The sequence below is a fragment of the Hyperolius riggenbachi genome, chromosome 6 (assembly GCF_040937935.1).
Source record: "Hyperolius riggenbachi isolate aHypRig1 chromosome 6, aHypRig1.pri, whole genome shotgun sequence".
NCBI lineage: Eukaryota > Metazoa > Chordata > Amphibia > Anura > Hyperoliidae > Hyperolius > Hyperolius riggenbachi.
Window position 1 is genome coordinate 34709041 of NC_090651.1, and position 26617 is coordinate 34735657.

The 26617-nt window shown below is 45.0% G+C and overlaps 1 protein-coding gene across 2 annotated transcripts in view; it reads right to left on the bottom strand.

The window, feature by feature from the left end:
- Positions 1 to 26617, bottom strand: part of DNAI3 (dynein axonemal intermediate chain 3) — a 123590-nt gene that overhangs the window by 42652 nt on the left and 54321 nt on the right. For both annotated transcript variants that reach the window (XM_068239121.1, XM_068239120.1), the window contains exons 8-15: positions 25836 to 25952; positions 22948 to 23138; positions 21457 to 21581; positions 17842 to 17931; positions 13087 to 13164; positions 11486 to 11608; positions 9688 to 9761; positions 8473 to 8617 (exon numbers count right to left, since the gene is read on the bottom strand). In XM_068239121.1, the coding sequence (XP_068095222.1) occupies positions 8473 to 8617; positions 9688 to 9761; positions 11486 to 11608; positions 13087 to 13164; positions 17842 to 17931; positions 21457 to 21581; positions 22948 to 23138; positions 25836 to 25952 (943 nt within the window). The remainder of the gene's footprint in view (positions 1 to 8472; positions 8618 to 9687; positions 9762 to 11485; positions 11609 to 13086; positions 13165 to 17841; positions 17932 to 21456; positions 21582 to 22947; positions 23139 to 25835; positions 25953 to 26617) is intronic.

Below are 26617 nucleotides of genomic sequence, written 5' to 3' on the forward strand. Positions count from 1 at the left end.
TATATATATATATATATATATATATATATATATATATATATATATATATACATACACACACACAGGTATATATTCATTTCTAAGACAATACATTTCAAAATGATAATTTATGAAAAGATAATTCTCAAAAACGAATTTCAAAATGATAAAAAAAAATCAAAACAATGATTTACAAAATGATAACTATAATTTGTAAAACAATAACTCTCAAAATGAATAATTTCAGTTGGACTATCCCGTCGCCCGCTATTTATCGGATGCCCAAAGTTATGCTTTTAGCACCCAATAGCAGATGTTTTGCATTCGGGTCTATGGGGCGCCCAAATAGTCCATCAGCTGCAAGTGCCCACATTTCCTGCTTCCAGCACACACACTAGGGAACACTCGGCCAAGAGTTACACATCCAGTTTACATTGGCTAATTATACGGTTTGTAGTATTAGGGCTTACCTACACAATCTGCTCATAGTATTCAATATCTGTTGGTCCTCATACTACATGGAGGTGGTAAAATTGGCCAGTCCTTGGCCAATTAAAATTGAAGGTGTGTACCAGGCTTATGGGTGCATACACACATCCAAGTTTGATTTGCCATGATTAGCCACTATTACCACTTCCATCTAGTATGAAGGCCAACAGATTTCTAATACTACTAGCTGATGGCCTGGCGTTGCCCGGGTATCTGATTGGCTGTGGCTCCACCCCCTTTTCTGAATATGAACCCCAGTCACCCAATGACTAACTGTACCAGGTTTAAGGCTTGTGCCATTAACAATGCTAGAATGGCAGCAATTAAATATTCCACTTGAAAATCAGTAGGTGAATTTTGATTGTAGGCTCCACCCACTTTTCTGAATATGAATCCCAGTCACCCAGTGACCAACTATGCAAAGTTTGAGAACCCTACCATTTACAGTGTAAGAATGGCTGCTGTTTACATCCTCCCAGTGAAATTTGTATTTGTCTCCGCCCACTTTTTGGTTATGGGGATAAAAAGTATCCTAAATGTTATTCCAGGTAATGTACTATGTGTGTGCCAAATTTCATTCACATCCGTTCAGCCATTGTTGCGTGATTGAGTAACAAACATCCAAACATCCACACTTCCACATCTATATATACAGTGGTGTGAAAAACTATTTGCCCCCTTCCTGATTTCTTATTGTTTTGCATGTTTGTCACACTTAAATGTTTCTGCTCATCAAAAAACGTTAACTATTAGTCAAAGATAACATAATTGAACACAAAATGCAGTTTTAAATGATGGTTTTTATTATTTAGTGAGAAAAATAACTCAAAACCTACATGGCCCTGTGTGAAAAAGAAATTGCCCCCTGAACCTAATAACTGGTTGGGCCACCCTTAGCAGCAATAACTGCAATCAAGCGTTTGCGATAACTTGCAACGAGTCTTTTACAGCGCTATGGAGGAATTTTGGCCCACTCATCTTTGCAGAATTGTTGTAATTCAGCTTTATTTGAGGGTTTTCTAGCATGAACCGCCTTTTTAAGGTCATGCCACAACATCTCAATAGGATTCAGGTCAGGACTTTGACTAGGCCACTCCAAAGTCTTCATTTTGTTTTTCTTCAGCCATTCAGAGGTGGATTTGCTGGTGTGTTTTGGGTCATTGTCCTGCTGCAGCATCCAAGATCGCTTCAGCTTGAGTTGACAAACAGATGGCCGGACATTCTCCTTCAGGATTTTTTGGTAGACAGTAGAATTCATGGTTCCATCTATCACAGCAAGCCTTCCAGGTCCTGAAGCAGCAAAACAACCCCAGACCATCACACTACCACCACCATATTTTACTGTTGGTATGATGCAGGGCTGTGGAGTCGGTCCAAAAATCCACCGACTCCGACTCCTCAGTTTAGGATTCCTCCGACTCCACGACTCCGACTCCTCTAATTTGCATATTACAATTTTGTTGATTAAAAGTATGTAACATGAAATTCGTTTCATAACTGCCAACGCTTAGGAATTTTACAAGACAACTGAAGTGAGAAGGATATGTAGACTACTATATTTATTCCCTTTAGACTAAAACTAGTCCTTGGTAAGAGTACTTGTAAAAGGTACAAACCGGAACAAAGAACATCTATCAGGCCCTAGGCAATGTAAGTGTGGGTACATGTAAGAATGATGTGCAGGTACTCTGCAGGGGAATGAGGAGATTGTAAACAGACAACACCTCTGTGTTCAATGTGCACAGCATTCTCAGTGGATTTCCTGCAGCTCTGTGGGGAGTGCATATGTAGAGTATAGTACTACTGTGTAACAAAGTAAACCTGAGACAGATGAAATTAAAGTTTTATACATACCTGGGGTAACCTCCAGCCCCCTTCAGGCTAATCAGTCCCTCGTTGTCCTCCTCCACCACCTGGATCTTCTGTTATGAGTCCAGGTACTTGAGCCAGTCAGGCGTGGTGCGCATGCACACACTCCGCCGCCAGGAGCATACTACACCTGTGCAGCACTATTGCGCAGGTGCAGAATGTTCCTGGCTGTGGGAGCGGCATGCGGCCGGACAGCGCTGACTGACTGAATTACCGGGACTCATAGCAGAAGATCCGGATGGTGGAGGACAGTGAGGGACTGATTAGCCTGAAGGGGGCTGGAGGAAGCCCCAGGTATGTATAAAACTTTACTTTTCATCCGTCTCAGTTACCCTTTAATTTGTAGTCACCAAACCAAATTTTAATAACATATCAAATTATTTTATTTCATCAGCAAAGGGAGTGCATACATTTGCATAAATCAGCATCAATGCAGAATTATTTCCATCTTGTTGACCATCTCTATTAGTGACACAGCTACACATCAGGCTTTATTCTTACAGCATAGATGTTATTTAGCATATATATGAGATTCCTGTGTACACATCATATATACAGTCACAATCAGATATGTATATCTGACCTTAAAAATACGGGGACTGCTTTATTGAAGCAGCACAAGTAACTAATTTTGATTGGTTTATTTCATTTTTGTATACTAAGCACAGCTATTACTGTATATATACTGTATATATACATTATTTTTAATGACTATTATCTGAGAAATAGAACATTTTCTCATATTTTCTATTTTAATTACAGTTACAAATTCATTAGGAGTCGGAGTCGGTGCATTTTTTCCCGACTCCGACTCCAGGCACCCAAAATTGCCCGACTCCACGACTCCGACTCCACGACTCCGACTCCACAGCCCTGGTATGATGTTCTTTTGCTGAAATGCTGTGTTACTTCTACGCCAGATGTAACGGGACACGCACCTTCCAAAAAGTTCAACTTTTGTCTCTTTGGTCCACAAGGTATTTTCCCAAAAGTCTTGCCAATCATTGAGATGTTTTTTTTTTAGCAAAATTGAGATGAGCCTTAATGTTCTTTTTGCTTAAAAGTGGTTTGCGCCTTGGATATCTGCCATGCAGACCGTTTTTGCCCAGTCTCTTTCTTATGGTGGAGTCATGAGCAATGACCTTAATTGAGGCAAGTGAGGCCTGCAGTTCTTTAGATGTTGTCCTGGGGTCTTTTGTGGCCTCTCGGATGAGTTTTCTCTGCGCTCTTGGGGTAATTTTGGTCGGCCGGCCACTCCTGGGAAGGTTCATCACTGTTCCATGTTTTTGCCATTTGTGGATAATGGGTCTCACTGTGGTTCGCTGAAGTCCCAAAGCTTTAGAAATGGCTTTATAACCTTTACCAGACTGATAGATCTCAATTACAGTACTTTTGTTCTCATTTGTTCCTGAATTTCTTTGGATCTTGGCATGATGTCTAGCTTTTAAAGTGCTTTTGGTCTACTTCTCTGTGTCAGATAGCTCCTATTTAAGTGATTTCTTGATTGAAACAGATGTGGCAGTAATCAGGTCTGGGGGTGACTACAGAAATTGAACTCAGGTGTGATAAACCACAGTCAAGTTATTTTTCAACAAGGGGGGCAATCACTTTTTCACACAGGGCCATGTAGATTTGGAGTTTTTTTTTTTCTCACTAAATAATAAAAACCATCATTTAAAACTGCATTTTGTGTTCAATTATGTTATCTTTGACTAATAGTTTTTGATGAGCAGAAAGATTTAAGTGTGACAAACATGCAAAAGAATAAGAAATCAGGAAGGGGGCAAATAGTTTTTCACACCACTGTATAAAATCGTATGTATGTATGTATGTATGTGTGTGTGTATGTGTGTATGTGCCGTGATCACTCGAAAACCCCTTGACCGATTTGAACGAAACTTGGTATACAGACCCCTTACTACCTTGGATGATAGGTTCTGGGGGTCTCGTGGCCCCCCTGCACACCTGGGCGGAGCTACAAACAGCAAATCAGATTTCACCCATTCAAGTCAATGGAAAAAATGTAAAAGGCTCTCATTCTCACAGTAATCAAGCCAGAGTCCCCACACTTGGCACAGTTGGTCACCTGGTGACCGAGGTTACAAATCCAGGAAAAGCAGGCGGAGCATAAAACAGCCAATCAAAATTCAGCCATTCATTTTAAATGGGAAAATGTGAACTGCAGACATTTTTACACTGTTAATCGCAGGGTTCTCAAACTTGTTACACTTGATCACTGGGTGAATAAGATTAAGATTTAGGAAAGTGGGTGGAGCCTACAACAGCCAGTCAAAATGCACCTATTGAGTTTAAAGGGGAATATTTAAACTGCTGCCATTCTTACACTGTTTATGGCAGAGGCTTCAGACTTGCTGCAGTCAGTCATTGGGTGACTGGGGTCCAAATTCACTAAAGGGGCGGGGCCACAAACAGCCAATCAGATTTATTTTCTGGATAAACTGCTTCCATTCACACATTTTTGATGCCAGGAACCTGAAAGTTCACAAACTTGGTCATTGAGTGACTGTGTGACAAGGTTACACAAAGTGGGCGGAGCCAAAAACAAATTTTACTGGGAAAATATAAACTGCAGCCATTCTTACACGGTTAATGGCAGGGTTGTCAAACTTTGCACAGTTAGTCATTGGGTGAATGAGATTAAGATTTTGGAAAGTGGGTGGAGCCTACAACAGCCAATCAAAATTCAACTTTTGATTTTCAAAGGGAATATTTAAACTGCTACCATTCTTATACTGTTAATAGCAGATGCCTCAAACCTGATACAGTTGGTCACTGGGTGACTGGGGTTAAAATTCAGAAAGGGGCGGAGCCACAAACAGCCAATCAGATATACAAAGTATTGATACCAAGGACCCCAAAGCTGATAAACTTGGTAATTGAGTGACTATATGTCAAGGTTACAAAAAGTGGGCGGTGCCAGAAACTTAATTTTTTACATGGCAGGGTTCCCAAACTTGACACAATTGGCCACTGGGTGCCTGTGATTATTATTCAGAAATGTGGGTGGAGTCTACAACAACCAATCAAAATTCACCTATTGATTTTCCTGGGGATTTCTACCATTCTTACACTGTGAATGGCAGAGGCCTCAAACCTGATACAGTCAGTAATTGGGTGACTGGGGACCAAATTCACTAAAGGGGGTGGAGCCACAAACAGCCAATCAGATTTGTTAGATTGATTTCAGCCATTCTGTTATTGGCAGGGTTCTCAATCTTGACACAGTTGGCCACTGAGTGACTGGGATTAATATTCAGGAAAGTGGGTGGAGCGTACAGCAGCCAATCAAAATTCATCTTTTGATTTTCAAGGGGAATATTTACATTGCTGCCATTCTTGCACTGTAATTGGCACAGATTATTATACAGATAAGTGGGTGGAGCCTAAAAAAGCCAATCAAAATTCACCTGTTGATTTTCAAGGGGAATATTAATATTGCTGCCATTCTTGCACTGTTAAGGGCACAAGCCTCAAACCTGATACAGTTGGTCATTGGGCCACTGGGGTTCAAATTCAGAAAAGGGGATAGAGGAGGCATGGGCAAACTTGGCCCTCCAGCTGTTGAGGAACTGCAAGTCCCACAAATGCATTGTGGGATTTGTAGTTCCTTAACAGTTGGAGGGCCAAGTTTGCCCATGCCTGGGATAGAGCCACAAACAGCCAATCAGATGTGTTTCATTTCACTGGGAAAATACAAATTATTGATGCCAAGGACCCAAAGCTCACAAACATGGTAATTTAGTGACTGCGTGTCCAGGTTACAAGAAGTGGGCGGAGCCAAACACATTTCACTTGGAAAATGTAAACAGCAGCCCTTCATCACTGTTAATGGCAGGGATCTCAAACTTTGCCAAGATGGTCACAGAGTGACTGAGATTAATATTTAGGGAAGTGGGTGGAGCCTATAATAGCCAATCAAAATTCACCTGTTGATTTTTAAGGGGAATATTTAAATTGCTGCCATTTTTACACTGGTAATAGCAGATGCCTCAAACCTGCTATAGTTGGTCATTGGGTGACTGGGGTTCAAATTTTGGAGAGGGGTGCAGCCACAAACAGCCAATCTGATTTGTTTAATTTCTATGGGCATATACAAATTATTGATGCCAAAGACCCCAAAGCTCACAAACTTGGTCATTGAGTGTTCGTGCATTAGGGTTAGAAAAAGTGGGTGGAGCCAAAACTGGTTAAATACATACACGGGCGGGCAGTTCTAGGTCATTAGTGGGCGCAGACAAATACAAATTTCACTGGGAAAATGTATACTGCAGCCATTCTTACACTGTTAATGGCAGGGTTCTCAAACTTTGCACAGTTGGTCACTGGGTGACTGGGTTTAATATTCAGAAAAGTGGGTGGAGCCTACAAAAGTGAATCAAACTTCACCTATTGCTTCTCAAGGGGAATATTTAATTGCTGCCATTCTTGCACTGTTAATGGCACAGGCCTCAAACATGCTACAGTTGGTCATTGGGTGACTGGGGTTCAAATTCAGAAAAGGGGGTGGAGCCACAAACAGCCAATCAGATTTTTTTCATTTCAATGCAAATGATTGATTCCAAAGACCGCAAAGCTCACAAACTTGGTCATTGAGTAATTGTGTGTTAGGGTTAGAAAAAGCGGGCAGAGCCAACACTAGCCAAATACATTCCCGGGCAACGCCGGGCAATCAGCTAGTTTATAATATTAGTGAGATGAGCAGAATGGGCTTGATTCACTAAGACAAATAGCATGCCTTATCCGAGTTAACACGCCTTATCAGAGATAACACACCTTATCAAAGTTAACACGCCTTATAAGAGTTAACACGCCTTATCAGATTAGCATATTGAGCGCTACAAACTTATGCCTGCTAATTGGCAATGACGAGAGATCCACTCGTCCTGTCCTGAGCCCTTGCTGGTTTGTAGCGCTCGCTATGCTAAACTGATAAGGCGTGTTATCTCTGATAAGGAGTGTTAACTCCGATAAGGCATGCTATTTGTCTTAGTGAATCAAGCCCATTGTGTAGGTAAGCTCTTATACTAAATGGAAGAGGTAAAATTGGCAGTCATTGGCCAATCAAAATTGTATGTGTGTCCGTACCCTTAGGTGGCTAATTTCACCACCTCCATAAAGAATGGGACAACAGATTTTAAATACTTTTAACAGACTGTGTAAGTATGCTCTCATACTTTATGGCAATGATAAAATTGGGCAGTCAAGGTTGGATGCCCATTAACAGTGCAATTTTTTCATCAGATGTGGCTAGATTCATCCCCCTCCTCACTGATTCTGTGCACAGTGGGGAGGTATAAATGGAGCTGGCACAGACTCACCTACTAATGGATCCAAGCGCTGCCGTTACCATCTATTCTCTGCACTACCGCCGGCGGCAGTGCAGAGAGTATTGAAGGGACCTGCAGCGCCTGGAACCATTATTAGGTGAGTCTGTGTGCACCGTCTTTATCCTTCCCCAATGTGCAGTGCGGGGAGGAGGGCAAATGCGGCGGCGGCAGATGCGGCAGGAGTGCGGGCATGCCACTAGAGGATGGGGGCCGAGGACAGTGACAGCCTCTGGCCCCCCTTCCCTGCGCTCTAGCAGCCGCTGCGACCACCACAGTAAAGGGGCGATCAGGCGGCCAATCACAGAACAGATAGTTGAGTGACAGAGGCTTCAGCCAATCAGGCTGATCCAGCTTGCCATGTCACTTCTCTTTTGTGTCTGTGCATAAAGTTAGATCCTGGGGGCACGGGGAGAGAAAAGCTATTTGGAAAAAAAGCAAGATCGAACTTTTGAATTGCCTGGTTAGCATCCTTTTTACCCATGTAACAGCCTGCAATAGAGAACTGATTTTGTATTTTATGCCTAACTTTTACTCTTTAGGGTTGATTGAGAACTGCCAATGTCAACTTAAAGTGGTTCCCTGGATTTGCACTGAGGTGGGTTGCATGCATGCGGCAGTTGTGCGTGTGGTCAGGCAATGGGCTGTTTTCATAATACTAACTTTATATTCCACATGTTTATACTGTTACAAGTAAACATTATTTTTTTGCAAAAAAAAAAAAAAAAGCCCTTTTCTTGAGATGGACAACAAAAGATTGATTATTTTGGAAACTTAATGTTAGCGGTACCTTAATGAGGGGCTTCCAGACCAGGTCGATGTGTTTGAAGGTGTCGGGCACCCCGAGGGGCAGCTCTGGCTGCTTCATGTCAGATTTCTTGTCAGCGGCGGTCTGTGTGGGCTTGTGCGATCGGATGTCCCAGAACATGACCGAGCTGCGCCAGGAAATAAGAATTTTTTCGGTGACCCAGAAGAATGAGATTCCAATCATAAATACACCTCAGGCCTTATTTCCACCGCAAATCACACATCGAATCAGTTCAGTGATTTTTTTTGCCAATATCACTTTGCAGTTTTTTTGTGCATGTTTGTGTGATTAGTTAATTTGCTGTTGCGTCTGTCATATCTGTTTTGATTGGTTAGGGAAATTGCAAGAAAATTGCATAGCGCTGCTTTTGTATGCAATTTTTTTATGCTTCCTCTAACTTAACACGCGCGTAAAATGCAACAGGGACAGCGTTTGTGTTTTGGGTAAAATCAAACCACATTAGCGGCAAAGGGTCACTGCGATTTTAATTATCCTGGCAATATTATTGCGACTTGCAAAACATTTGTGCTCCAAAAATAAGATGGAAGCATATGCTGCTGAAAAAGGCCCTCACTCCTCACTTCTCCAGAGTGACTGCATACATGGCATATGTACCGTATATTCCAGCGTATAAAACTGCATACATGGCATATGTACCATATGTTACTACAAGGGACATAATTGCTGTAATAACCAGGACAAATGGGCAAATACAATGGGCTTGATTCACAAAGCGGTGCTAACCTACTTAGCACGCCTAAAGACTTTTGGGCGTGATAACCAGTGCACTAAGTAGGTTAGCACCGTTTCTAAAATCAGATCGTGCGCAATGTCCTGCGTGTAAAGTTTTACGCACGCTAAGTCCGGTGCGCGCAAAACGCCGCATATCGCTGAATGAGCACTTCGCGCGCACCAAGCAGCGCACAGCGCTCTGTGCGCGTAAAACATTACATGCGGGACATTGCGCGCGATCAGAATTTATCACGCCTAAACCAAGTTTAGGCGTGATAAGGGGCTATTCACAAGCGTGCTAACAGTTAGCACGCTTTTGTGAATCAAGCCCAATGGGTTTTATCTACAAAAGCACATTTTGTTTTAAAACTATTTTTTTTTCAACTTTTTCACTCCTCACATCTCCAGTGTGACTGCATACATGGCATACATGGCATATGTATTACTACCCTATATTCTCCATACCAGTCTGGGGAGCAGGTGACCAGCTGCACGCAGGATCCACTCTTGTTCTCGTATGGGTAACCCATTCGGGTGATCTAGAAAACAAGGAAATTTTTTAAGGAATTATTTATATAAGTTTACATAACAAAGACACATCCGGGTAATTGCTAAAGGCAAATTCAATTTTCATTAGAAAACTGACATTTATCCACTTCCCCACCACAGTTTTTTTCTCCCTAATTAAAAACATTAAGGGGGACTACCAGATGCCACCATGAACCCACACCGGGCATCGTTGGCCCCACCTCCTCCTGGAGCACTGGTGGTGGGTTAGAGCCTCTTGTCCATGGATTGGACAAGGGCTCTGGGGGAGAGGGGGAGGCTTGGCCGCCCCTCTCCTCCAGAGCCGTCCTAAACCATGGACCATGTGAACTGGTATAGCTCAAGGTGCGCAGCCCCACGCAACTGGGCCTCTGCATTCTGTCTATCCCAGCCTGCATGGGAGACGAGGGGTTAAAGAGGTTCGGGAGGGAGGACCCTATGTCATTATTTTATTTCCCACACTCTGAACATATAGAATTTTTTTTAAAAAATACATTTATATACATGTTAATACATTATCTGTCATTTTACCGCACTTAAATATAGACTTTTTTTCCTTTAAAATTAACATCAATTTTCTCAAAAACTACAAGGTCTACAAGCCCGCATGGGCTGGTATAGCTCAGGGTGCGAAGCCCCAGTCGACCGGGGCTCCGCATTCTGGCTATCCCAGCCTGCATGGGAGACAAGGGGTTACAGAGGCTCGGGAGGGAGGACCCCGCGTCATTTTTTTTTTTAAATGCCTTTTTGGAAAAGGTCTTTTTGGAAAAAATATTTTCCTCTTGTTGCCACTGTCCTCTTTACATACCCTGCAAATTTGGTGTTTCTAGCACGTATGAGTTGCAAGTCGGCGGCCATTAAACTTTAAAAATATCCATTAAAAAGTGTTTATGCAAAATAAGTATTTTCTGGTGAATATTTTGCAGTTGATCCTCTTCCGCCACTGTCCGGGTTTTGGTACACTTTTTACACCTTTTTTAAAGGAGTCATCAAGGATTTTTAAAGAAAATAAATGCTACTTACCGGGGGCTTCCTCCAGCCCCAAGCTCCCAGGACCTCCCTCGCCGCACCTCTGCCCGCAGCCGTTCGCCGCAGGTCCGTCCCGGTCCCCGGAGATGACGTCAGAGCGACCTGGATGTCGCTCTGTACTGCGCCTGCGCGAGCGGCGCTGTCAATCACCACCACGTGGGCCGGAGCGGACTGCGTAGGCGCAGAACTACTACCACCTGCGCAGTCCGCTCCAGCCCATGTGGCGGTGATTGACAGCGCCGCTCGCGCAGGCGCAGTACAGAGCGACATCTAGGTCGCTCTGACGTCATCTCCGGGGACCGGGTCGGAGCTCCGGCGAACGGCTGCGGGCAGAGCTGCGGCGAGGTAGGTCCTGGGAGCTTGGGGCTGGAGGAAGCACCCGGTAAGTAGCATTTATTTTCTTTAAAAAGCCCTGATGTCTCCTTTAAAGAAAGTGTGGCTGCAGAGATGTCCTGAAAGTTTTGAAATTCGCCTGCCATTAAAGTCTATGGAGCTCGTCGCGAACCTTGGGTTTGTGAATTTTCGCTGTAACGCGTGAAAATGTTATGTTCGCCCATCACTGCTGAGGAGGACAAGTCGCCTTTTTTGCTGTTGCCTATGTAAGGACGTATGTTTGGCACTGAATCGTTGCTGCTAGAAAAGAGAAATAAGAACAAGCAGGAAGATTACTGATCCTGCCGGCATTTACCTCAAAGATGTCCGGCAGCCAGTGAATGTCTGTAATCACAGCTTTATGCCCGTGCTCTATGGAGGAGACGGCACAATATCTCACCAAATGGGGCTCATTGGACTGCTTGGGTTCCAGTGTTGTCTGTAGATGAAATATGGACAGGTTAGTACATTCCTCAGGTTATGTAAAGCGCACTGAGGGCATTTTAGACCGTTTTGTTGTACTAGAAAACACACTGGGCCCTTATTCAATTCACTTTCTTCTCCTGAGTTTTCTCCTAGGTTACATTTTCACACCTTATCAATAAAATGACTTTTACAGTGAGTGTTAAGGCCCGTACACACGCCGGACTGGAGGCAACGACGGGTCCGTCGTCACCTCTCGCTGGGTGGGCATTCCAACGACAGTCCGGCGTGTGTACAGTCTGTCTGCAGACTGATACAGCTGTTTCTGAGCGATCCGCCGGGCGGATCGCTCAGAAACAGCCGTATCAGTCCGCCGACAGTGCGTTCACACGCCGGACTGTCGTTGGAACGCCCACCCAGAGGGAGGTGACGACGGACCCGTCGTTGCCTCCAGTCCGGCGTGTGTACGGGCCTTTAAGCAGAAAAAGAACCCAAAACAGATACTTACCTATGGAGAGGGAAGGCTCTGGGCCCAATGAAGCCTTTCCGTACTTCTGACGGTCACCTCGTTTCAGCGCTGTCACCCATGGTAGCAGTATCCGACCGAATACTGCTATGTGCTGCTACAGGAGGCTTCGGAAGTCTTCGGGAGCCCGAGTGCTCTCCAAAGGCGGGTGGTTCCGTACAGCGCATGCGTGAGCACGCTAGAGACCGTGTTCACAGAGTGGGTGATTATTGGTGGAATATAGAAACCCACCCTATTCAAAGAGTAGCCCCAAATGTTACCCTGTGGCATGAAATTGCCTAGAGCGTTGAGCCCCACCTTGTGTCTCCTTTTTTTTGGGGGGGGGGACAAGCCTGCTTAGGGGACCGGGAGTTAATAAGGTTTAGGAGTGCATTTCAAGCAGTTAACCCATACAATTATCATATTTGCTTTTGTGCACAAGTATTAATATTCATTTAGATATTATAACTTCCCAAAGTTCAGTTCATTTACTTTGAAAGCTGCTGGTGCATTTTATTTATAACTGTTGTCATTCTGTTGTAAATTCTGCCAGCGGTGATTTCTGATCTGTTTTTCACTTCAATACTCATCAGTTGCACAGCCAGAGAATGTTTACATAAATGTATCAAGTAAAGAATGTGTACACAAGATAAGATTATAAGCAGTTGGGATGCGGGTTCTCCCTGCAGAAGAAAGAGTCAGCCCTGTGATGTAACCCTTTGAATGCTGTTTTACAAAAAAAAAACCATTGTGTTAGTATATTGTATGCTGTAAATAATCTTTTAGAGCAAAGAAGAAATTCTGGGTTACATTCCGCTTTAAGATACATTCTTTATATCAGAGCAATGCGCCTGTACAGTACTGATTTCCCCAATACCGCTCGCAGGTTAGAGCTGGATCCTGGTGGGCGACACTAATGGCACATTTGTACACATACTGTATTGAGTTTAATATTGCCTTAGTGTATATGTAATATAGACCACACATACCTTTGTGGTGGAGCTCTTGGTTATTCCTGTTTTAGCTGTGAGGCGTTCACTGTATGCAGAGATATCCCACAGCACAACCTGAAATACAAAAAAGAGATATCAACAGAAACGGAACCAAACAATGAAGTGTTTTACCTTATAAAGGTCCATAGCCACGATGCGATTTTTCAGAATATTTTTACTGCAAACTATATTTTTATGATATCGCATTAGATAGTTTAACAAAAAATTCACTAAACAATGTTTGCGGATGGAGGCCACCCGCGGCGATCACTTGTTTTTAAATGACCACCATATTGGATCATATTGTTCCGATCCCTATTGACTTTTGTGTTAACTGCCCGAGCCACAGACTACCCAGAAAGCTCATGGTGAACCACAACTCCTAGGAGTGTGTAAGGGGCTACAAAGGACCAAAAAGCCCTCTTACTAAAATGCTATGGAAAACAAAAATTTGCTTTCTTAAAACATTCCACGATTGTTCATTTCCGCAGTTGCCAACTTGCAGATTTGGCCAGATGGGTTGGGGAATGATCGTTTGTCGGCAGAGATCCCAGATCCATCTGGCCATGGGTACATAGCTTTAAAATGTACCTGATCTCCCAGTGTTTTTTTTTTCTTAATTAAAGGCTTTTGGGTGGTCTAATCTGAAACATAATTAGCCAAGTACCTTTACTTTGTCTCCGTGAAGTCCCATTCTTCAGATATTCCCATTTCCTGCCTGTAGACTGGCATGAAGTTTACAGACAGGAAGTGGAAATACTGTATCTGAACTGAAGAATGGAAAGCCACAATAATCATGAAATACCTTTCAAGTAGGAACTACATGACTGAGAAACATGAACAGTGCCACCTACTGTTTGCCAAAGCTACTACACTTGCTTCTGTTTAACTGCTACAACACTGGAGCAAGGAAGCGTGGATCAGGAAAGTAAATACTACAGCAGCTACCATGTTGAATTTTTCACCATAAGCTTGTGATATGCCGCCTCTGTCTTCATTACTAAACTCACTGTACAGGATCCAATGCAGAGCATCTCATGCAATAGGAAGGCCCCCATTTACCCATTGATCCAACTCTCATCTGAAGGTCCCGGGCAGAGAATAACACCAATCCGTAGAGCGGTAGTAGTGCCACATCTCTTTTGCAAGGAACCATGGAAATCTTGGAAAATGGCACAATGATGCTGCACTCAATCCAACGCCAACATCCATCATCAGAGTGAACACCATCATGGAACCCAATGCCTACATGTGTCTAGGACAGTGGTTCCCAAACTTTTCCAGGTCGTGACACATCACAACAAACATTCAGATATACATGACACATCCCCTATGATCGAAAAGAGGGGCTCAGTAACAATCTGCTGATGCTGCAGGCACAATGAGGGGCTCAGTAACAATCTGCTGATGCTGCAGGCACAATTAGGGGCTCAGTGACAATCTGCTGATGCTGCAGGCACAATGAGGGGCTCAGTAACAATCTGCTGATGCTGCAGGCACAATGAGGGGCTCAGTAACAATCTGCTGATGCTGCAGGCACAATGAGGGGCTCAGTAACAATCTGCTGATGCTGCAGGCACATTGAGGGGCTCAGTAACAATCTTCTGATGCTGCAGGCACAATGAGGGGCTCAGTAACAATCTTCTGATGCTGCAGGCACAATGAGGGGCTCAGTAACAATCTTCTGATGCTGCAGGCACAATGAGGGGCTCAGTAACAATCTGCTGATGCTGCAGGCACAATGAGGGGCTCAGTAACAATCTTCTGATGCTGCAGGCACAATGAGGGGCTCAGTAACAATCTGCTGATGCTGCAGGCACAATGAGGGGCTCAGTAACAATCTGCTGATGCTGCAGGCACAATGAGGGGCTCAGTAACAATCTGCTGATGCTGCAGGCACAATGAGGGGCTCAGTAACAATCTGCTGATGCTGCAGGCACAATGAGGGGCTCATTAACTATCTGCTGATGCTGCAGGCACAATGAGGGGCTCAGTGTGACAATCTGCTGATGCTGCAGGCACAATGAGGGGCTCAGTAACAATCTGAGATGCTGCAGGCACAATGAGGGGCTCAGTGACAATATGCTGATGCTGCAGGCACAATGAGGGGCTCATTAACTATCTGCTGATGTTGCAGGCACAATGAGGGGCTCAGTGACAATCTGCTGATGCTGCAGGCACAATGAGGGTCTCAGTAACAATCTGAGATGCTGCAGGCACAATGAGGGGCTCAGTGACAATCTGCTGATGCTGCAGGCACAATGAGAGGCTCAGGAACAATCTGCTGATGCTGCAGGCACAATGAGGGGCTCAGTGACAATATGCTGATGCTGCAGGCACAATGAGGGGCTCAGTGACAATCTGCTGATGCTGCAGGCACAATGAGGGGCTCAGTAACAATCTGCTGATGCTGCAGGCACAATGAGGGGCTCATTAACTATCTGCTGATGCTGCAGGCACAATGAGGGGCTCAGTGACAATCTGCTGATGCTGCAGGCACAATGAGGGGCTCAGTAACAATCTGAGATGCTGCAGGCACAATGAGGGGCTCAGTGACAATATGCTGATGCTGCAGGCACAATTAGGGGCTCAGTAACAATGTGCTGATGCAGCAGGCACAATGAGGGGCTCAGTAACAATCTGCTGATGCTGCTTGTACAATGAGGGGCTCAGTAACAATCTACTGATGCTGGAGGCACAATTAGGGGCTTAGAAACAATCTGCTGGTGCTGGAGGCACAATGAGGGTCTCATTAACTATCTGCTGATGCTGCAGGCACAATGAGGGGCTCAGTGACAATCTGCTGATGCTGCAGGCACAATGAGGGGCTCAGTAACAATCTGCTGATGCTGCAGGCACAATTAGGGGCTCAGTAACAATATACTGATGCTGCAGGCACAATATGGAGCTCAGGAACAATCTGCTGATGCTGCTTGCACATTGAGGGGTTCAGTAACAATCTGCTGATGCTGCAGGCACATTGAGGGGCTCAGTAACAATCTTCTGATGCTGCAGGCACAATGAGGGGCTCAGTAACAATCTGCTGATGCTGCAGGCACAATGAGGGCCTCAGTAACAATCTTCTGATGCTGCAGGCACAATGAGGGGCTCAGTAACAATCTGCTGATGCTGCAGGCACAATGAGGGGCTCAGTAACAATCTGCTGATGCTGCAGGCACAACGAGGGGCTCAGTGACAATATGCTGATGCTGCAGGCACAATGAGGGGCTCATTAACTATCTGAGATGCTTCAGGCACAATGAGGGGCTCAGTGACAATCTGCTGATGCTGCTTGCACAATGAGGGGCTCAGTAACAATCGGCTGATGCGGCAGGCACAATGGAGGGCTCAGAATTACTCTGCTGATGCTGCAGACACAATGAGGAGCTTAGGAACAATCTGGTGACGCTGCAGGCGCATTAAGGGGCTCAGTAACAATCTGCTGATGCTGCAGGCACAATGAGGGGCTCAGTAACAATCTGCTGATGCTGCAGGCACAACGAGGGGCTCAGTGTGACAATCTGCTGATGCTGCAGGCACAATGAGGGGCTCAGTAACAATCTGAGATGCTTCAGGCACAATGAGGGGCTCAGTGACAATCTGCTGATGCTGCTTGCACAATGAGGGGCTCAGTAACAATCGGCTGATGCGGCAGGCACAATGGAGGGCTCAGAATTACTCTGCTGATGCTGCAGACACAATGAGGAGCTTAGGAACAATCTGGTGACGCTGCAGGCGCATTAAGGGGCTCAGTAACAATCTGCTGATGCTGCAGGCACAATGAGGGGCTCAGTGACAATCTGCTGATGCTGCAGGCACAATGAGGGGGCTCAGTGACAATCTGCTGATGCTGCAGGCACAATGAGGGGCTCAGTGACAATATGCTGATGCTGCAGGCACAATGAGGGGCTCAGTGACAATCTGCTGATGCTGCAGGCACAATGAGGGGCTCAGTGACAATAGGCTGATGCTGCAGGCACAATGAGGGGCTCAGAAATGATGTACTTTTGCCAGCTTACACAATGGTAGGGGGAGGAGGGTTAGAGGGACACAATCCTGCTGCTGCAAAGAGCGAAAGGCTGCAGAAATAATATGCTGCTGCTGGCACAATAAGGGGCAGTATGCTATTACTAAAAGGTGGTACAGGGACAATATGCTGCTGTTGCTGCTGGCTAGTGCCGAGATGTGTCTCTGCACTCTCACATGAGTCACAATTGCAAAATACGCGGCACACCGGTTGGGAACCTCTGGTCTAGGAGGAAACTAGAGCACCTGGGGGAAAACCACACAAACGCACAGGAAGAACATACAAACTCCATGCAGAGAGTGTCCTCCTGGTGAAATGTGAATCTGGAACCCTATAACTACAAGGCGAGACTGGTATCCACTGATCATGGTGCTGGCTTTGCCTGGAAAGGAAGAGCAATGCTGCATGGAGTTTGTACGTTCTCCCCGTGTCTGTGTGGGTTTCCTCCGGACACTCCAATTTCCCCCCACATCCCAAAAACACACAGATAATTTAATTGGCTCCCCCCTTAAAATTTGCCCTAGACTATGATACATACACTATACCACACATAGACATATGGCTATCGTAGGGATTAGATTGTGAGCCCTCTGAGGGACAGTAAAGTGACAAGACAATATAATATACAGCGCTGTGGAAGATGTCAGCACTATTTAAATACTAAATAATAATAATAATCCTCTCTGAGGTCATCAGTGTGCGGCGGAGAGCAGGGTGGGCGGTACCTGGCCATTAATACAGCCTCCAGCGATGACACTGGGATCACTGGGACAAAAGGAAAAGCAAAAGATGTCATCTGGGCATTCCAGCATCAACTACAGGAGAGATCAGAAGAAGATATAGGTTACTTACACAAGAACAATATATATGCACAACATTGTGTATTTCACATAATGTAAAATGTAGCAAATACCATTCATTACCTTAAGGGTTTTCAAAGCTCCCAACTGGCCCTCTTTTGGAGGGACAGTCCCTCTTTCCTCCTCATTTGTCCCTCTTTCCTGGACTTTGTCCCTTTTTCTATGTAAATATATATATTTCTCTACTTAAAAATGTGTTTAATTGCCTCTAAACTTTATTCCCATCCTTTAAATTGATATATTTCTTATTTTCAAATGTTCATATGAAGGACAGTGCACCAGGATAGAAAGGACCAGTGTGGTTTGAAATATAAAACATTTTTTTCTTAAAGGGACTCCGAGCACCTCTCATGGGCATGCCTTTAAGACAGACGACTTCCAACCAAGTTTTGCTATGACCCCTCTGGAGGAGCCTCTTGCAATGGCCATGCGTGTCACTAACCTCTTCCTGCTTCATTCAGTGATGCACTTCTCTAACAGAGAAAACAGGGGTGACCTGGAAGTTATAACATAGCCAAGATGGCAGCCGCAAATTTTTAAATTGAAATCGAATGAAAACTATTTGGTGTAGAATGGCGATTCAGGCATCATATGAAAGAGGAGAGCACAAGCTACAGAATAGTATGCATCTTTAAAGAGACTCTGTAACATCAAAAAGATCCCCTGGGGGGTACTCACCTCGGGTGGGGGAAGCCTCCGGATCCTAATGAGGCTTCCCACGCCGTCCTCTGTCCCACGGGGGTCTCGCTGCAGCCCTCCGAACAGCCGGCGACAGACCCGACTGCCAGTTCAATATTTACCTTTGCAGGCTCCAGCGGGGGCGCTGTGGCTGCTCTCGGCTCCGAACTACACGGAAATACCCAATCTCAGTTGGGTCCGCTCTACTGCGCAGGCGCCGGAAACTTGCGCCTGCGCAGTAGAGCAGACCCGACGGCGATCGGGTATTTCTGCCTACTTCGGAGCCGACAGCCGTCAGAGCGCCTGCGCAGGAGCCAGGAAGGTAAATATTGATGTCATCTTTCTCGGAGGGCTGCAGCGAGACCCCTGAGGGATGGAGGACGGCGTGGGAAGCCTCATTAGGATCCGGAGGCTTCCCCCACCCGAGGTGAGTACCCCCCAGGGGATCTTTTGACGTTACAGATCCTCTTTAAGTACTTTGCAGAACTGGTCAGAGTCTTAGGCATGCCCATGAGAGGTGCTCAGAGTCCCTTTAAGAATCTTTATGATATGTGTGACTACGGATGTGACAGGGGCATGATCAGGGGTGTGATCAGGGGCGTGGCTTAAGTGTCCCTTTTTCTCATCTCAAAAGTTTGGGAGGTATGCATTTTATACACTGTAAGCGGTGCTGTTTGTTTAAACTCAAAGCAAAAACACATTACACTTGAAATCTCATGTTGACCATCGGGGCCATTCACATCTCTGCCTTTTTATGTGGGTGTTAAAACAAGTGACATTGTGCTGCATTTTTGCAAATAGATAAGTGTTTGCCTATCTGATGAACGGAACAGTATGTGGCCATGTGTGAAGATGTAATACAGAGCTAAATGCTGCAATCAGTGAGAGGTGAATTTTGATTGGCTAGTACCGTATCTCACTGTACATCACCTGATTCAATAAGCCTGAATTTTTATTCTATACCAATTCAATAACAATCTTTACTGGTGGAACTTCTTATAGAGACTTGTAGGGAACATTTCACGGCTGTGTCACCAAAACAGAAATCAAAACAGGAGAGTACTGATAGAGTGAGGCTAAGTTCCACTTGCAGCTGGACCAGGTCTGGCCAGCGGGAGCGGATGGATACGTCAAGGCAGCCAATGCTTAAAGTGAACAAGAGACGAAGCATCCTCATGTATTTTACCATATATATCAGTGGGAACATTGCAGAAAACACCTACCTTGCTCTCTGTTTCATTCTGCACTGCACAGCCTGCTTCTTATCAGCCCTGATAAAATCCCTGACTGAGCATTCAGTCTGGCTTTGCTATGACTCAGCTATAATGATTCCTGAGCAGAGCCAGAAGGGGGCAGGCTTGGGCTTGAAAAGACATCACAGAAGACTGACTCAGCTATAATGACTCCTGAGCAAAGCCAGACTGAATGCTCAGTCGGGTATTTTATCAGGGCCTATTAGAAGCAGGCTGAACAGTAAATAATGAAACAGAGAGCAGGGTAGGTGTTTTCTCTAATGTCCCCACTGATATATATGGTAAAATACATGAGGGTGCCTCGTCTCTGGTTCCCTTTAAGTCAGAGATCACAGAGGCAGCCAGACAATGGACATGTAGTACCACCAAATGACAGGAGGGGAGGATGAGACATTGCAGTGAGTGTATTGCCTGGCCCCCTGTGAGTGAATGTTTTCCTGTCTATAAAAAAAGTCTTTCAATATTATTGGAAATGAGTACCAAACAAAAGGACTCTCAAAAATGTATATCTATCACGATCCACACTTGAGCACACCACTAAGCTCGGGATAACATCAGGTTTCTGTATAGGAGGATCTGTATTAATAAAGTGGTCACAAACCAGTAATTTGGTTCCAAGGTTTAGAATCGTACTTTAATCCAGTCAAAAAATCTTTTTCTTCAAAAAGGTCAAATGTTTTTTGTAATCAACAGTAAAAAAATTTTCATAATACAAAAAATAGAAGATCAACATGTCAAACAGATCATAGACACTGTGTGCTTTGTTGGATGAAACAGTATATTTCAGGTATTATAATTCAGGCAATGACACTAGTCCGTTTCGGGTTATTGATCCTTCGTCAGGCCTTTACAAAGCATAAAGAATATCTTTACAACAATACATGCACAGTCTAGAAGACTATAAATATATAGGGGCATCTGCTGTTCCAACCAGACACAACCCGGCATCTGACTGATGGCTGGCATCAGGGTCGGACTGGGCCACCAGAGGGATGGGGGAAACCTCCTGTGGGCCCTTCTGTAGGCACCTCTGGTGGGCCCTTCTGTAGGCACAGAATTTAAATTCCATATGACATCCAACTTCCAAGACTCTGAACGAGTCTATTGTTATGCCTCTTCCCTCCAGTGATCGTGCCCAGCACCTGATTGGCCCGCCCGCAGTGATGTTGCAGCAGCAGGTGCAACTCTATGTAACTGTGCCCACCCATGGTGCCATTCTGTGGTTGATGGGCAAACTGTCTGCAGCCACTGCATCCCTACTGAGTGCGCCATGCGCTTATGTCACCACCTGATGACGTCACGTCAGTCGCAGTCTGAGTGTCTACCATCTATAAGAAGAGCTGAGCCTCTGCCACAAGGATGGTAAACATTGCAAAGAGTGGGGAGAGGGCAAGGATGCGCCATCCTGGATGCTACAGCCAGTAGCATGGGACCGTGGGCCCCAAGCTGACATTTCTCTGGTGGGCCCTCAGTGCCCCAGTCCGACCCTGGCTGGCATAGAAGAAATCAGCTGCAAACACAGCAAAAAAGTCTAGAATTCCTGACTTACCTGGGGGTGGATGGGGTCATTTAAGCTCCAGATGAGAATAAGTGACGGGCTCAAGACAAGTTTGGAAGATAAGTTCACTCGATCCTCCAGCGAAAGTCGCTCAGTTAGTGAAACTGCCACTAAGCCTGCAACACACAGAGACATAGCTGTATTTCTCTGCATCTACTTGTGTACCATGAAGGTTAAAAGGTGCCATAAAGCGGGCCTGCACTCAGAACTAACGCTCTAATCTAAAAGATAAGCAACAGCATAACAACCATTTAAAGAAAAATATTTCAATACTTCTTTGTTACAAGTGATAAAGACCCTGAAATAAATCTGCAGTGTGTCTATTTCCTGCTTTCAGGCAAGCAGACATAGGCTTAACATCATGCGTTTACAGATTAGCTGCTCTGCAGTGGCAGAGGAGATTCCTGAGCTGACACAGCTGAGAGATCAAATTACACCGGTGATTAGTCACAGATGAGGGGGATTAGACAGGCTACACTCTCTAAATACACACAGGGTGCCTTTCTCTATGTTTTCCTTCTGTCCTGTGCAAGAGTTCAGATCCACTTAAAGAAGAACCCTGTATTGAACTTCATCCCAATAAGTAGCTGATACCCCCTTTCCCACCAGAAAGCTTTACCTTTTCTCAAATAGATCATCAGGGGGGGTCTGTGTGGCTGATATTGTAGTGAAACCCCTCCCACAGTGTGATGTCATGGCCCTGGTCTTTACAGTTTCCTGTTTGTGAACCTCGTTGCATTGTGGGAAATAACAGCTTTTTCCAACAGCCGAGCAAGCACTGATAAGAAATTCCCCTTTTTATCTCTTTATTGCTCTCAGAATCCATTTTCTGCTAGGGAAGTGTTTTATATTTGGAATTTCTTATCAGTGAGGGTCACACTGTAGTCACTTCCTGTCTGAGTCAGGACTGAGTCAGCCACTTACATACCTGATATTTAACTCTTTCAGACAGAGAAAGAAAAAAAGGAACACAGCATAGTTATTTGTGTGCTAGGCACGGTGCATACCCATGTCTATCTCATCATGTCACATGTCACTTCGGGTATCCTTTAAGGTTGGAGCTATGGTAATATTAATTTCTGAAAGGCACGTGCCCACTAACTCCTACAGAGATCAAAGTGTCTCCCAGAACTGTAAATCTTAAATTAAATATATTCCTGTGTCATTTCTTTCAAATGAAAACAAAAATTTGCTTTCCTAAAACAGAAAGAATTTGCGATAATTCAGGTTGGAGTGAGCTCGAGATGTCTCCCAGGCACCACTGCTGAATATATGCAAATTAACCAGTCTTCAAATGAAGACTGCTTATAGAAATGGCCATGTGGTGAGGAGTAATCTGGACTTCATCAAACTCCAATCTCAGGTGATATTATTCAATGGAGAATCTCCAGTCAGGAAGGCCTCAGTCCTAATACCTTGATAAATAAAATGGTATAAAGTATCAGTCACGCATCATCAGCAGACACTGCCAGCAGTATTTACCATTAAGTGTTGGGTGCCAGTCTATGCAGCTGATGGTTTTGTCTGTACCATACTGGTGGTCGGTGAAGGACTGGTACTCTTTCAGGTGACAGTCAGACCGGCCACCAAAGGTGTTCTCCTGATCAGACAGGGCTTTCCAGTCATCCACAAAGGCGTTCACAATCTCGTTCTGTTGTAGTGCTAATTCCAACCTGTTTGAAAGAGTGGGAGTACCAGTAATTACTGAAGACATTAAAGAAGTACTGTAAAGACAACGTAGAATGCATTAAATTATTCAGGACATCCAATTTTCCTGGTTTCAGCATCAGTGGTGACTCTACACTGGGGCACTGCCCCCCCCCTCCCCGGAATCACTGTGCCCCCCTGATTGCCCCCGACTCAGTAACATACAGTTAACTGTTTCCAGGCTCCATCAGCATACAGTGAACAAGATAGGGTCTGTAAAAAACTCTCCAAGTCAGCCAAGCGAGTCTATGTAGGAATTAGGTAAACCAAGGGTCTTATCTATTTTCCATAAATAACTCACAATCCTTGCAAGATCCCTTGTAATTAATGTATCTGGATGACACTTATATTTGCAAAAAAATCTTTCTACTTCCTTCAGTCAACAGGAATAGTGTCTGAAGAATGCTTACTAGATGAAAGCTTACTGTTTTGTTTTGTTTTCTTTAAAATTAGCCAATAAATGGTATTATTCTGATTCCAAACTTCCTGTCTGTAAAATACAAGCTCTAGTCTGCAGCAATGCTTAGCTACTAAGATAAAGAATTACTCATACGGTGTTTCTCTCCCTCCTGCCTCTTCCCCATCCCCTTGCATGCAGAGTCCTCAGACACAGGCTGGAATGATTTGTCTGTGATCTGTCCACACAGGAGCCGCTTGCGTGCAAGTAAGGATTAAAGCATGCCAGCCAACTAGCTAAGTACATCTGTAGGTAACTTTTCTTTTGTAATAGCACCATCATTTGGCCAAGCTGCTCTGCTCAAAAGCCTCTGAGTTCTGAACCCTGTTGTACTGCGGTAATATAACGGCTCTGCTTCCTACTGCCAAGCAAGCAGTATCTCCCTATGTGCATATATATATATATATATATATATATATATATATATATATATATACTGTACATATATATAATTCCTATATTTGTATGGCGTTTTTCTCCTGTCTGACTCAAAGCGTTTGTGAGGTAGCCACTACAGCGCACTCAGTAGGCAGTAGCAGTGTTAGGGAGACTTGTCCAAGCAACTCCTTCAACCTTCTAGCCCATGGACTCTTTACCTTTTTAGGAGGAACGCTGCAAATAACTTTGGGATATCAGGGAACCCCTGCAAACAATTTTTTGATCTCGAGAAACCCCTGCATTTATTGTGGAGGAGGCGTGGTCTTTAAAAGTAGGTGTGGCTGTTTATTTCACTACCTCCTATTACACTGCCACTTATTATACTGTCTGCTGAACCCTCAATTTAGTGCTTCTTGTTAAAGTAACCACCTATTATAATGTGCTCTATCATACTTCCCCTAAGGTGGGGGGAGAATGCCAAGGAACTCCTGCAGTACTCAAGGAACTCCTGCAGTACTCAAGGAACCCTGGTTGAGAAAGCCTGGTCTAGCCTATCACATTGTTAGTGGGTGTGTTTACCTTTTAGGGCAGTGGGTGCTGTCGGTTTTTGTTCCTGTCTGACAGCAGTAGTAAAGATACTGACTTGCAGGCTCACGGAGGATCAAACAACATGAACAAATGACATGGCGAGTTTTTATCATTTCTTCTATTTATTAACTTCTCACTTTGCAACATATTGATTTACTCCTCCAACTACTATCTTTAGGTAAAGCTCCTCTGTGTTCCGTGTTCAGCTGACATTGTTATATCTGTACAGACGCTCCTGTCTTCTCAGGCTCAGTCAGTCACAGTGAAATGTTTTGGCCCATTGGTTTGCCTCCTGTAGGCAATAGGGTGCCTCTGGCTTCTTCCCCCATCTCTGAAAGCTTTGCAAGATCAACAGTCATACGGATGCTGGGATAATGTTAACCAAAGTAATAAAGAACAATTATTTCACCCGAGGAACCAGGGCCGGGCCGAGGCGAGAGAGGCTCCAGCCTCAGGGCACAGTGTAGGAGGGGTGCACAACTCACTCAGCTATCATCCCCCTACTGTGTTTGAAGCAGAGAGAAAAAAAAGGGGGATACATGGCAGTGACTACAAGCCAGATAACTAGAGATTAAAGAGTAACTAAAATAGTCCCTGGGGTTACTTACCTCGGGAGGGGGAGGCCTCAGGGTCCCAATGAGGCTTCCCCCTCCCCTGTAGCTGCAGGATGTCCAGTGCTGGCTCCCCCGAAGTGTTCCGCAATCCTGGCTCAACAAGCCTGACAAGGCTTGATATATTTACCTTCCCTGGCGCAGTATCGGCTCTCTGCTCGGAGATAGGCGGAAATAGCCGATCTCTGTCAGGACCACTCTACTACGCAGATGCAGGAGACTTGAGCCTGCGCAGTAGAGCGGCCCAACAGCGATCTGCTATTTCCGCCTATCTCAGAGCGGAGAGCCGATACTGCGCCTGCGCTGGGGTTGGGAAGGTAAATATTTACATCCCCGCTGTTCGGAGGGGCAGAGCGAGACCACCGTGAGACAAGTTGTTGGGGGCCTTGGCGCGCCCCTTAGTCTAATAGTAATTGGTGTGCGACGGCTGGGGTGGGAGGCATGGAGGGGCGCACTTTGGTGTCTCAGCCTTGGGTGCTGGAGGACCGTGTCCTGGCTCTGTGAGGAACCATAAAGTCTGTATGAGGTTCTACAGTGAATAGGAGACCAGCTGATAATAAGGATAATATGTAATAGCTGATAATAAGACATGCTGATAATAAGTAATACTTATTGTATCACAGGCTCACCTTACAGATACAGAATTGATAAAATCCTTTAGTTCTTTAGAATTTAGACAAGCTTGCTTCTCCTCTTCTGAGAATTCTCTTGGCTGGTACTGAGTACAGGCATTGCGAGGATAGGTCCTACAGACAGACAGAAAGAGAGCACACAGTCAGTAGAGGTGCTGGGAAAATGAACTGATGAGATAAACACTCTATGAGGGGCGTGACTTGGACATGCCGGACCCTCGAGTGGAAACCCAGCAGGCCGTGTCCCTCTCCCCATAATAATAATGCTGTTAGTTAGCCTGTGTGCACTGCAAACCCCTCTCCCCAATACAGTGGGTCGTGATACTTTACCTGCAGAACAGTTCATCACACCTCTCTTCAGTGATGCTCCGAGCTGTGTAGCCAATCTCCTTGCGGCTCCCATCTCTGCATCATGTCATGTGACATGCATCAGGAGCCTCAAGGTGATAGGCTGTACCACGGCAGTTTCTAGGCTAAATTGCACCCAGGGCGAGTGTGTAAAAATTTTGCCCCATTCCCCGTGGACTCGCGAACCCTTACTCTTTAGGGACAGTCACGCAGCCACAGCCACAAGTAGATCTGCCTACTTACTAGTGACCAGCCGCTCATCCAGAAGGAAGCAGAGACCAGGAAAACACACATGTGAAGAGAGCCCGGAAAGCCAACTCCTCCATGGGCGCCGCGCACTAACAGCCTGCAGTACCGCTACAGGACATCAGGTGTCATCACGCGGTGGTGACGTGATGATGACTTGACATCTGATGCAAAAAGATGCTAAG